This window comes from Prunus mume, linkage group LG5 (genome assembly GCF_029339155.1).
Source record: "Prunus mume cultivar Tortuosa linkage group LG5, ASM2933915v1, whole genome shotgun sequence".
Lineage (NCBI taxonomy): Eukaryota > Viridiplantae > Streptophyta > Magnoliopsida > Rosales > Rosaceae > Prunus > Prunus mume.
Window position 1 is genome coordinate 9,453,154 of NC_142702.1, and position 14,148 is coordinate 9,467,301.

A 14,148-nucleotide genomic window follows, 5' to 3' on the forward strand; every position below is an offset into this window, starting at 1 on the left:
AAACACCAAAAATGGGGGTTGAAATTATAAAAAAAAACCCAAGCACTATTTAAACATATAAACACACCCAAAACCCATCATTACACACACTCAAAATCCATTTATAAACACACCCAAAAAGTTGACTTTGTGGTTGATTTTGGGTGTGTTTCTATGTTTAAATAATGCTTGAGTTTTTTTATAAATATATGTCTAGGATTGGGTTTATTTATAAATTTGTAAATATAAAACTGTGTAAATGTTAAATTGCCACATCAACCATCAGATTTAAATTTGATGTTTTGTATTTGACATCTCCCTTAGAGATGCTCTTACAATTACTGAAAATAGAGAAGTGTTTGCTGTTACTCATATCACTGAAATTTCTCAGCATAATTGAAATTGCTCATTTGCAATAAAGCTGTTGTCACCTCTCCCTAGGATCGATGGGTGGGGCTGTGGGCTGAGTTTTTATTATTTTAACTTTAAAAAAAAATTATTTATTTAGTTTTATGTGTTTGACTTTTATTTTAGTCAAAATTACAAATATACCTTTATTAGAAATGAAAAATTGGATGAAATTTGAAAAACTTAACGATAACAGCCAAATTGACTATTTGGATAGGTTTGCTAAATTTACTGATTTTTTTAGTTCCGTGGGTTCAGTTGGATGGGGTTGAGTGGAGGAGTATTTCAGCAATTTGCCCTTTTAGTTATTGTCATTTTATTTATTTTTTAGTTATTGTCACTCCCTCCAAAGTCCAATCTTCATAATTTTCAGGCTTCCACTTTCAGAGAGAGAATTAGAATTAGGGTTTGCTCTTGCAGTGATAAGCAACTCCATGGCTCTGTTGCCATTTAATCACCCTTCTTGCACTCTTCCCTCACCACCACCACAATCTTCTTCTTCTTCTTCTCCTTCTTGTCTTATTAGATATAATTTGCCCTCCAGTTCTCCAGTATTTACAAGTTCTGCCCTCCTCCGCCCTCTCCGTTGGTGCTCAAACCACCACCAGCACAACCACCAGCTCCGGTATCTGACGCCGGTGAAGGTGACGGGCAGCCTCTCCTCCGCCGTGGAAACTTCAGGTTCAGGCAATAGCAGTCAAGTTGAGGAAGGAGAGAAGAAGCTGCTACTCCAAGTCAAGGATTTAACGGCGGTCATTGCCGAATCGAAACAGGAGATTCTCAAGGGCGTTAACCTCACCGTCTACCAAGGAGAGGTTCATGCCATAATGGGAAAGAATGGTTCAGGGAAGAGCACTTTTGCCAAGGTACCTATTAGCCCTGCCTTGTCTTTGTCTTGTTTGGAATTAATTCGGAACAATTAATCAACTAATTCATATAAAAGATAAAATTAAGAAAATGAAAATGTGCATCCGTACATTCATTCATTGATTCATTAGTTCAGGTTCTGGCTGGGCATCCGGAATACGAAATTACAGGAGGCAGCGTGGTGTTTAAAGGGGAAAACTTGCTGGAAATGGCAGCAGAAGACCGGTCACTCTCTGGGCTTTTTATGAGTTTCCAGTCTCCAGTTGAGATCCCTGGTGTCACCAACATTGATTTTCTCAACATGGCTTACAATGCCCGCAGAAAAAAATTAGGACTGCCTGAGCTTGGACCAATTGAGGTAGCTAAAACATTCACTGTTTTCAAACCAGCTGACTCTGGTGGTTTAATGCTTCATTCATATTTTTATTTATGTCATTGTAGTTCTAATGCTTATTTCTTTCCCAAACTTGATCTTGTTTATGTTCATTCATGTCTTTGTTTATCCTCATTGCAGTTCTATGCTTATATCTTTCCCAAACTTGATCTTGTGAACATGAAGACCGACTTCCTCAATAGAAATGTTAATGAAGGCTTTAGTGGAGGTGAAAAGAAGCGCAATGAGATTTTACAACTGGCGGTATGGCTATCATTCGTAGTTAATCTTCTTGCTTACGTGATTTTGATAAAACAAAACTTTATTCTTAAGAAAATGCCTAGTGCGTGTTGCATATATAGTGCAGTTACGATATTTGTATTTCTTGGAAAATATAGTAGTAAGATTTTAATAGGTTGTCATCCCTTCACATTTCGTTAAGCTGTACTTTCTTCATTGCATGTCTTTTCCGTATTCATATGCGTCGTCTTAATGCAGGTTTTGGGGGCAGAATTGGCTATATTAGATGAAATTGATTCTGGGTTGGATGTTGATGCACTTAGAGATGTAGCAAAGGCAGTGAATGGGTTACTGACTCCACGAAATTCTGTATTGATGATTACTCATTATCTACGACTTCTAGAATTTATAAAGCCAACATGCATCCATATCATGGTAAGTCATTGGAAAAAATAAAAACATAAATGGATGAGAAAGGTTTTGGGTCTTAGTTCATGTTTTTGTTGCATGAAATTAGAAAACAAAAGGAACAAGTAAAAAGGAATTCCTTAAAGTAAGTATGACATTGTGAATCATCTAGGACTACCTAAACACATGGTTTAGAATTTTGCTTTGCTATCTGAATGGTTATGGCCCCATGTAAGCAAATGCGCTATAGGTCGAGTGGATAGAATGCCGTCAGATGCCCTGATACCATAATGGACGCCATTATTATTTCCCCTAGGAAAGAAGAACACATAATTTGCCCTATAATATGCCGGGGAATTTTTTAGTGGCTTTCTTCATGCCTCCCTGTGAGTTGCCTCTCATTTTTATTTTTATCAATGAGTAAACAGGGTAGAGAGTTTTATTATAAAAGCCCCAGATGCTTGTAGCGTAGAAAATATATAAAATGAGCGTAACTTTGGAGCTGCATGTTCTTACTTTACTAGAACTGGAAAAACAAAATCTGTTTCTTTTGTTAAATGAGAAGTTTAATGTTTTAGAAGGCATAGAAAAGGTACTCGATATGGTTGACTGCCAAGAAATTATACAGAATAATAAATAAACATCCGCTGTCTAGATTCACTTTCAGTTTGGATTTAATTGTTTAAATGATTGATTTCATAGGAGGATGGGAAAATTGTGAAGACAGGCAACATCTCCTTAGCAGAGGTACTAGAAAAGGAAGGGTACAAAGCAATTTCTGCAGCATAACAACATGCAAAAAGGTATTGCTATCTTTTTCTCTCTCTTAAACCTCAAAGTATCTATAGTATTTAAATAAAAATCAGAGTCAGTTTTATCTGACTTATTAGTGACTTTGCAACCTATTGTACTTGAGTCAGGAATTTGTCCATTTCAGTTGTTGAAGGTAGAAAAAAAAAACAAAAGCTGGGTTTAGAAAAGCTCGTGTTGTTACTGATTGATGATGACTGCTACTTAGGTGTAAAACTCCATTTAGGAGGTCCTCCGTTTGGATGAAGGAATTGAAAATTACATAAAAGTCTAAAATTGCGGAATTTAGATTTCCATCATTTCAATTTCTGGCAATTGAAGTTTTCAGTGTTTGGATTTATGTATGTCAAATTTTGTAAATGACGGAATTTTGTGAATGACACTATGGAAATTGTGAAATGACGCATATTTTGGTGGAAATTAAACTCGGGAATTTGATGCCCCAATTTCCACGATTTTTTTTTGCGGGTCATTTAATAAATTCCGCGCTTAAGTTGCCAAACAAGGGAATTGTCAATTTCTCCTCTTTAATTCCCAACTTTTAGCTAAATTCCGAGTTATTTTCCCTCATTCAAACGGAGGGAATCTTTTGCCCTTGATTTGGTGTCTTTGAAGTTTTGCTCTGTTTTTCTGTATGCTTGTACTATTCTACCTCTTATATTTTTTGGTAGTCTCGATATTGCACACCAGCTCTTGCTTAGCATGTGATTTTCCTCTGAAATTGTTGTCGGAATATTACATATGATGTTTGCGAATGAACTTGACAGTCTTTTACATTGATGTCAAGGTTATGTGCATTTAAGTTTAAAAGCAGTTACGTATCTGTACTAATAATCTAGTGCAACCGCCAAGGTTAGTATTGTAGATGTGGTGACACTGGAATTTGTGGAAACCAGCTCCTAATTTCAGCCCCAAAGGAATTCCAAATTCTTACATTAATCACTCAATCTCGAGGGGTTGTACCAGGGTCCGAATTTTGAAGTTAAAACAGGGATTATAATGCTAAAATTTAATTGCAGACAAGATTAATTTGGAAGCCGAAGTCTAGAACTTATAGGTTTTTTACGGAGCCCCATTTGGAATTTTCTAAAAGAATTTATCGTCATTTTAGTGAAGGTAGTTGATGCTGTCTGGACCTACACAAGAGTCCAGAAAAAGAGTCTTCCCATTTGCATATTTCTCAGTTATCATTGTCTTGGAATGCCAAAAGCTTCCTATCTTGGACGGTTGTTCCAAGGATCTATTGCTTTTAAAACTCCCCATTTTGTTTCTGCTGGGGCATTGAGCATTGAAATGAAAGTTATGAACTTTTATCCTTAAACTTCGTATCTCCTTGGTGGCCTCTCCATTGGGTTGTGAGTTTTCTTAAACTCTGTATCTCCTTGGTGGTCTCCATTGGCGTTTCTTGGGTGGTTAGTATTCCTTTGTGCTTCCGTCTGAGCCTCCGGTAACATGTGGACCTATTGCAACAATGATCCATAGTGTTTTCTAATGCCTTATTCATGACCCTTCATGGTACCCTTGAGGGAAAACGATAGTAACTTCCCCTACATGCTTTTAAAGGGAGAAACAAAATACATCTATTAGTAGAACATACCATTTTACAAGCTAAAGAATTAAAAATAGGTTAGAACTCAATGGAAATATTTTGGCTCAGCACTTTAACTCAAGATGTACCCTCACCACCCTTTTCAACACTTAACATGTGTCCATTGACATAACCATAATTAACTCTTTACTTTGTATTTATGAAATTATGGTTATGTCAATGGACATGTGCAAGTGTTGAGAAGGGCGGTGCAGGTACACCTTGGGTTAAAGTGGTGAGCAAAAATGCTCCTGAACTCAGTAGGGTGTATCCTAAAATTTGTGGTATTTGCCAATAAATTAGAATCATATAGCATCTAATCAACGACTGAAACCCTACAAGATATAGCATGATCTCTGCCAAAAATAAACAACTCTTTGATAGTAAATCACCCAGCCAAAAATACATACAGAGATTGCAAGTTTCCCTTTTGTAATGTTGGTGATTGGGAATCATCAGATGCCCAAAGTAAAATAATAATAATAATAAATCAATCAATCAATAAAAGCACCAATTCAATTTAACACACTTGAACCAATTCAGACCTAGAATGAATGTATGTATGTGAAGTTGTTTGGAGATTGGGGAAAGGAGTGAATAAAGAATGGGAAGGCATTGAAAAATAAGTCTAGAGAGAGGAAAACCAATTCTGCCTGCCCCATTGGGAAGTCACTGAAACAGTGTCACATTGTAACGTTTAAGATACTTGATAAATAGGACTTTCAGTAAACAACTGCAACTGTGATTGTGGAGTGAATCAGGAGCTGTGAACTGAAATTCCTTTGAAGGACTGTCGATTAGAATTCTATTTCCAGAAACAGTTTAGAAGTTTCTGCCCTTAGTTTGTTGATTCTGAAACAATGACATATGTTATAGGCCAAAATATGTGATGCTTGAGGAACATCTGGAACACCTTTGCTTGCATTTCTTGAGCAACTTCAATTGTCTTGCAATTCTCATTAGGAAAGGAACAAATTACTTGATACATTTGTTTGCTGTTGCATCTGTTGTGTATAAGTCAGGAAATGCATCTGTTGTATATAAGTCCGGAAACTAAATTTCTTTTGGTTTTTCCTCATTCTTGCAGATGTGATAGTCTTCGGAAAACGCAGGTGCAGATGTGATGCAATCTTTGGAAGACGAAGGTGCAGGATCGGGGGACACATTTTTGACACACATTATAACACACTTTGTAGACCATTAGATTAAAACAGTTTTAACGGTTGAGATTGCATCTTATAATGTCTACGTTGGAAACATCCGAGTTCAATTTTCCTGTGCCTAATTTCCCTGTGCCTTCCTGTTTCTTTCTTAATATTTCACCACCTGTCCCATACTTAACAGAGAGATCACGAAGGTTAACTCGAATTGAATTGAATAATAAAACAAAGGGTTAACTACAGTAAACTCCCCAACCTATAGGATCATTTACGAGTTCATACTTGATTTTGGGGACATTTATGGGTACGTACTCGATGTTGCGGAAAACTTACAGATTGCCTCCTCCGTTAGGGAAATTGTTAGTCAGTTTGTTAAATGCTGACGTGTCAAAAATGGGATCTTTTTTTCTGATGACGTGGGCTTCCACGTGGGTAAAAAATTAATAAAAAATTATTTTAGAATTATTTTAATCTCTCTCTCTGAACTAAACCCAGAATTCTCACTCTCTCTTCCTCCTAGCCTCTACCACCAAACCCTCCTCTGTCTGATCCACCTGTACCACCAAACCCAAACCCGATAGCCACGCCTCCCCCAACCACAAACCGTGGAGCTGCTCCTTGCCGATTCAAACTCCGACATTGACGTCGCATACCACCGGGACAAGGGGTCTTCAACTTCCAAGCCTAAGGGCTCGCGTTGTCCACATCCATCGAAATTTCGCCGACGAGGAAGTTGGAAAATCTCCAGCCGCTGCCATCCTCAAAAATATCCAGGAGTTGCCATTCACTCGATGCCGAAAGCCGACGACGAAGCACCAGAGAAAATGAAGGTCGCGACCAAGCTAGATCAAGGGCTTTCTCGATGTTTTCTTGTGAAAATTCCAAAACATAAAAGTGCCTAATAAGACAAGTTATTTACAATTAGTGGAGAATTTCTTCAATGAAATTAAACCCATATGCTGGATTGTGGCAAATTGCCATGGAAAAGTAGGTGAACCCTCAGCTGTAGATTCTGAAATTGTTCCTAGACTAGTTCCCTACCAACCAAAGATATGTTTCTGCTGTTTGAGAATTATTCTCTTTCTAGGCAAAGTTGATTGTGCGATGGTGGTTTAATTTTGAGGTATTGGAATCTTATGAGGAGGAGGGAGAAAGAGAGTTGGGTTTGGGCGTCGTCGATGGGAGTGGGGTGGCTGAGAGGTGGGGTTGAGTCGGGAGGGAGAGAGGGTTGGCTGGGTTGAGTAGGGAGGGAGAGAGGATTGGCGTGGAGATGGCTGGGTGGTTCTTTGGGCGGCGACGGGAGAGTGGTGGTTGAGAGGTCAAGTTGAATCGGGAAGGAGAGAGGGTTGGCTGGAGAAGAGAGATGAGAATTTTTTTATAAATTTTTTAATGATTTAAACAGTAAACTAATTTTTTTATTAATTTTTGATCCACTTGGAAGTCCAGGTCATCAGAAAAAAGGGTCCCATTTTTGATACGTCAGCATTTAACAGATGACTAACAGTTAACGAATGCAATCTGTAGGTTTCGCGATGTTGAGTATGTACCATAATCGTCCTCAAAATCGTGTATGAACTCGTAAACGACCTTATAGGTTAGGGGGTTTACTGTAGTTTACCCAAAACAAATATTGAAAAGAAAACTTTGTTTTTCATGTACTCTTCATCTTCTTCCTTTGGCTTTCTAACCATCCAATGAGAAATACCCATCGATCAAAGTTCAAACCCCTCCCAATCCTTTCAGAAGTGAAACAATAATTAAAGCCCAAATTGGCACTCTTCCACCGTCTTGATCCCTCGCCATATCGATGTCTTCACCTCCACCTTCAGGGGATTGTAGCCTACGCATCTAGTTCAAGGGTTAATCTAGCACTTAAACCCTTTGATCTCTCTGGTTTTGGCTTGAAGTCAAACAAACACGCAAACACAAACAAAACAACTCCCTCCCTCCCTCTCAATACCTAAACTAATATCCAAAATAAATTAGTAATTCTTTTAGTTGCTGAAGAAACGCGTAACATATTCTTCAAAGATCAATCCAAAAAATGTTAATCAATTTTGTTATGTTCCTCATGTTTCTCGATAACAAAACAAGTCAAAGATAATTAGAATTTGGGAGAAAGGGAAGAAAAGAAATAGACCTAATTTCCAAGGAAATTGTTAATGTGAATGAAGACCCAAACAAGATCGATATGCCCGTGAAACTGCAGAGAGTTAAATAAATAAATAAATAACTTTTTTTATTTTCATTTTTAATATTTCTTGTTTTGAAATTTGAACCATGAGTTAACGGCTGTTATCTCTAGGTTTAGTATGGGGATAGGAAAATTGGGCATAGGAAAATTGAACTCGAAACATCCCTACTTAAATGTAGTCATTATATTCTACTTTCTGTTTTGTCTCCCTTCCATATGGGAATTATTCTCTACAAACTCTAACTGACAAGGAGACTATAAATAGATGGCTACACTCCATACATGATGTAATCCTTTTCTAATCCGAAAACCCTAGAGAAACTCAATCTCTCTCTCTCTGTGAGAGAAAACTCCGTCCTTTCAGTTATTTTGGCATCTCCCCGAGACCATTTAATTGACTTAGGCATCAGAGTTTGCCCAACATCCCCCAAAAGTGCTCCGTTGACCAAATCAAGGATGACGACAACGACTGGACTGGTAGAAACCTTAATTTTGATGCATGGCTCTCCTTGTGTAGCGAGAGAGCAACCCTCATCTTTATAATTTTAACTCCTTGAAGCTGTAGAAAACAGAGAGAAAATTCTCTCAAGTTTTACCGAAGACCCTTTTATGCTTCCAATTTAAAAAAAAAAACCTCACCTAAAGTGAATTAGGTCAATTGGCCAAGGCAATATACCCACACTACACCTAAGTTCGATCTCCTTTAATTATATATATATATATATATATATATATCCCCTTCTATTGAGGGACGCCCTTTACGGTACCCTACAATTTTTTTTCAAATGATCCAAACCATCTATTTTTTAGGTCTTTATTCATAGATCATCCTTACAAAAATTAGACAAATCAGAAACCATTTCGACATCCAATTGTGTCCTACAAAATTAATGAACACGGTGCTTCAAGAAAGTACTAAAATTTCAATAACTCAATTGAATGGTCAAATGATATCGGATTCAAGTGATTTTTGTAGAGATGATCTTTGAATGTGTATCTACAAAATAGACAGTTTGGATTAGTGAAATACAATCCGAGTGGGCCCTACAAAGGTGTCCTCAAATAAGCTTTTATTTGAGAATCTCAATAGAAGCTCTCTGATTGATATATATATATATATATATATATATGGGAAAACATGGTAAAGGGCTTGTTACCATTGCAACTTGCAAGTCCAAGGCCCACCAAAGAAAGAAACAATAATTTCAATGGCATGATGGGCTTGTTTGTACGTTGGTGTAAGTCTACCATTATAAATTATAATTATAAACAATAATTATGGGCCAAGCGGGCCGGGCTTATATGGGCTAGGTGGGTCGGGTTTATGTTCTGAGCCAGACTTTAGACCCCTTGCCTAAGCCTAGCTCACCCTTTGTTGGGCCAGGGCCCATAGCCCACAACTGGCTCGACCTTTTTCTCAATGGGCCGAGTGGGCCTTCATCGGCCTAAGAGCCTGTGGGCCAAATGATGATCCCTAAACACACCCACATATTGAAACGAAAATATGTTTAATACTTATCAAGTTGATTAGTGGTGTTTAAGAATAACAACAAATAAAAAAGTTGAGAAAAACAATAAAAACAAGATAATTATTGATGACGTTTTCTCAAACAGTATGTACCTGATCTATAGGTCGTATGAGCTAATGTGCATTATATATATATATATAGAGCTTCCTTTGAGAGATTCATCAAATAAGCTTATTGAGGGACACCCTTGTAGGGCCCACTTCACATTGTATTTCACTAATCCAAACAGTCTATTTTTTAGATAATTATTCAAAGATCATCTCTACAAAAAATCACTTGAATCCAATATCATTTGACCACTCAATTGAGTTATTGAAATTTTAGTACTTTCTTGAAGTACCGTATTCATTAATTTTGTAGCATACAATTGGATGTCAAAATGGTTTCCTATTTGTCTAATTTTTTGCAAAGATAATCTATGAATGTTGACTCAAACAATAGATGGTTTGGATTGTTGAAAAAAAATTCGTAGGGTACCCTGAAGGGTGTCCCTCAATAGAAGTTTGGGGGTGGATAAGTGGCACTATGTTTTTTATATAAGTTTGGACACAATTTTTGGGTCATTAGATTACTCCACTTTTAATGGATGAGATTATACCTGACATGGCTTTTTGACATAAAAAATAAAAAAAATAAAAGAAATTTTCCCTTTCTTCTCTCTATTTTCTCGGAGAGGTAAATTTCTCTCAATAAATCATTTTTTTCTCTCTTTCTTCTTCCTCTTCCCAACACGTTCACTACTACCTCTCTCTTAACAAACCCAAAAAGAACCTTCTTACTGTTTGCTGATTCTTTCTTTCCTTATTATCTTTATAAAAAAATTGAAACTATTGTGGAGAAAGTATTAAGTCTGCTAGCATCCCATCTTCAAGTTTAACCCTGTTGGTGCCAATGGTTGTGGGAACCAAATTTTAGCCAAACCCTAGGTCAAATATTTCTTTTTATTTGGGGATTATTTGGCATAATTGGGAGTTATTTGATTCAATTAGCATTTATTTGATTTAAATCAAATTTCTAATCACGTCAGTCTCTCCAAATTGGGGAAGAATAATTCATTTCCATATGTGGAATTATTCTTCCGAAACCCTAGCCTCCGAGGCTCCTATAAATACATGGCTACACCAATGCTTGAGGTAATTCTAAACCTACATCTGAAACTCTAAAGAAATTCTATCTCACAAACCTTAGCCGCCATAACTCTTTCTCCCTCTCACACAAGGCTCCGGCCTCCTAGTTCACACCACACATACATCTCCGTACCCTTTAGTTAGCTATTGTTTTCCTACAAACACTCGAATTAACTTAGGCATCGGAGAGCCTTTGGCCAACACCCCCCCGATGTGGTCCTCTCATTCCGATTTTTTTTGCAGGGAGAAAAAGACGATGAAGGGGAAGACGGAATCTTAGACGAATATTCCCGTGGGACGAAAATCTCTCCCACAATGGTGCTATAAGAAGCAAGACTAGTGTTTCTGGGCTCCATTTCTCAAGCATACAACTTGTCCAAGACCCTTAAACATGTGTCTCTGAAATCGATGGGTATTTAAATAGTACTTATGGGTTCCTTTTCTCCCACTACACCTAAAACACAAGAGTTGCCAAAATACTGTGTGGTTGAAGATTCGTAATCTACAAATTTTTTTTTTTTCTGTCAAATTTATAATGAAAATCTCCTTAACATAGGATTAGCCATTAGGTTTATAAGACCTAAGAATTTGAATTTGATCGCATATTACATAAGAAAAAAGGGGAAAACAACATGAAAATTCAGACCATAGAACCTCATAATGTAACAGGCATGAAGAAGAAGAAGAAAAAGTTCGAGAAATGTTGTTAATGGCAGAAGGCATGGCAATTAATGAGATTTAATTAAAGAAATTAAAACATGAATGAAGAGAGAGAAGATATTTTATTATGTAATTAATTAAAGAATTAAGATTAATAAAACTTAATCTTGTGTAAAAAATATAGTGGCAAAGATCGGCATATATATATATATATATATATATCCCCTTCTATTGAGGAATCCCTCAAATAATTTTATTTGATGGACACCCTTTAGGGTTCTTTACGAATTTTTTTCAATGATCCAAATCATATATTTTAACTGTTTCGACATCCAATTGTTTCCTACAAAATCAATGAACACGGTACTTTAAGAAAGTACGAAAATTTCAATAACTGAATTGAGTAGTCAAATGATATCGGATTCAAGTGATTTTTTGAAGAGATGATCTTTGAATGATTATCTAAAAACTAGATAGTTTGGATTAGTGGAATAATGTGAAGTGGGCCCTACAAGGGTGTCCCCTTCTATTGATGGATCCCTCAACCATGTATTTGTTAAGTCTATATTCATAGATCATCCTTGCAAAAGAATTAGACAAATCAGAAACCGTTTCGACATCCAATTGTGTCCTACAAAATCAATGAACACAGTGATTTAAGAAAGTACTAAAATTTGAATAACTCAATTGAGTGATCAAATTATATCGGATTTAAGTAATTTTTTTATAGAGATGATCTTTGATTGATTATCTAAAAAATAGACAGTGTGGATTAGTGAAATACAATGCAAAGTGGGCCCCATAACGGTATATAAATATATATATATATATATATATGGGTTAACATCCGTTTCCCCCTTTGAACTATATACATAATTGTCAATTTACCCCCAAACTAATTTTTCTGTAATTAAGGATGCAAGTTTTTATTTTTATTTTTAATTTTTAAATAGCCAGATATATTTTAGCCAACTCTCATGGTTTTAGTTTGATTTTATGAAGTTGAAGGACCACGGGAATGATTTTGGAAATTGATTCGAGTCAAAGTTAATGGACCATTAGACCTAAAAACCCAAAAGTTGTGTGTTGGCTTTTGTTTTTGGGAATTTGGACAATGCATGGAGTTAGGGTTGGAGTTTGATATAGGGAGGGGGAAGGTGATTGTGGGGGTTCTTGGGGAGGTGTTGTTGGGTGGTTGTGAGTGTGATTGTGGAGGGCTTGTAGGATTACATCGAAATGCCTTTCTATGTGAACAAAAATTAAAATAATTTGACAGAAATTGAGATTGTGCTTGAATTGCTTGGAATTCAAACTATATGGACAAAATTGATCAAATTAAAATAAGAGGGATTAAAAGTGACTTTTTACCCAAAACAAATTCACATTATGATATTATTATATATCTGAACATGATTTTCAATGTTATTATGATAATTGAATGATACAATAAAAGGGGTTTTGGAGTGGTGTTTTTGTTTGTTTCGTGTGCCATGGATATAAAATGCCTATGATGATGTACGCCAATATGCAAAAGCTTGCTGCGGACTTTTGACCCATATTAACGTCGTTGGTCTCGCACAATGCCAAGAAAAAACAAAGATAACTGGCCGGCAAAATAATCCATTTTGGGCTGATTAAAATATTCATATAAATATAATATTTTGATTAAAAAAATTATGATCTTTTTTGGACTGCAATTTTATAATACCATTTGTTAACATGTCTTTATTAAACAAAATTGATAGAGTTTGGAAAGTTGCCGTCTGACAAAAGATAATATTAGGTTTCGGAAATTTGTCACATAAACTTCATTAGCTAATAGCCTGATGGGAAAACATAAATTAATTAAAAGTTTCTATGATCATGTCACCTGTGTGGCATGAAATAATGCTGATAACAATACAGTCACACTAGAGTACAATCACTACTAGAGTACAATCACTACGAGTTAAATTTTAGTTCGTGTTGAAATGTACAGTCTACCCTTGATTACGATGCACCCAAAGTACGTGTTGAAATGTGGCTCTACCCTTGATTACATTAGTCTGCTGCTAGATTCGAGCCCTTAGGGTTGTAATTGGGAGAGTACGTCAAAATATGAAACGTATAAGAGAATATTATTTATGAATTTTTTTTATATATTCATCTTCTTGTATGATGTCATATTTATAATATGATAGAACCTTAGTAGCCAAGTAAATAATAATATTTCTATTTATTGTAGGAAATCAGAAATTAAAGTAAATCAAATACAATTATAATGGAAATCTTTTGTGTGTAAGGAAAGAAAGTCAATGGTCTACAAGTCATGCCAACACTCCCTCTCACGTTGGTACATAAATGTTGCTAATGCCCAACTGATCTAGTGAATTGTGGAACGCTCTACTAGAAATCGTTTTTGTCAAAATATCCACAAATTTATCCTCGGACTTCAAGAAAGGCAACTGAATTACTTTAGCCTCCAGTTTATGTTTGATGAAGTGTTGATCCACCTCAACATATTTAGTGCGATCATGTTGAACCGAATTATGTGCAATAGCTATATGTTCACGCTAAAAACTAAACAGATAGAAATAGAGCTAACTTACAAGTGGAATAGGGGTTTGGACCTGAGGCTAAAAACTAAATAGATAGAAATAGAGCTAACTTACAAGTGGAATGGGGGTTTGGACCCGAGGAGCCTTCGGTCCGTAGCTTCCTTTCTTAGAGCGTAGTGCTAGATTCAGCCTAGAGAAAGAAACGGCAGGTGCAGTCTGGGACACCGGTGTGGCGCCTGCCGAAGACCCTCCGATGCCAAAGTTAGTG

The 14,148-nt window shown here is 36.4% G+C and overlaps 1 protein-coding gene across 3 annotated transcripts; it reads left to right on the plus strand.

The window, feature by feature from the left end:
• Positions 1–700: 700 nt before the first annotated feature.
• On the plus strand, positions 701–5,958 carry NAP7 (non-intrinsic ABC protein 7). Of its 3 annotated transcripts, none has more exons than XM_008233622.3 (6): positions 701–1,253; positions 1,391–1,612; positions 1,769–1,891; positions 2,126–2,302; positions 2,978–3,078; positions 5,761–5,958. In XM_008233622.3, the coding sequence occupies exons 1-5, from the start codon at positions 822–824 to the stop codon at positions 3,062–3,064; spliced, it is 1,041 nt and encodes a 346-aa protein (XP_008231844.2). In that variant the 5' UTR covers positions 701–821; the 3' UTR covers positions 3,065–3,078; positions 5,761–5,958. The 3 variants fall into 3 exon arrangements, with proteins under 3 accessions (XP_008231844.2, XP_016650065.2, XP_088908758.1); XM_016794579.2 differs by lacking the exon at positions 5,761–5,958 and adding an exon at positions 3,196–3,384; XM_089052632.1 differs by lacking the exon at positions 5,761–5,958 and adding an exon at positions 3,213–3,384.
• Positions 5,959–14,148: the final 8,190 nt, after the last annotated feature.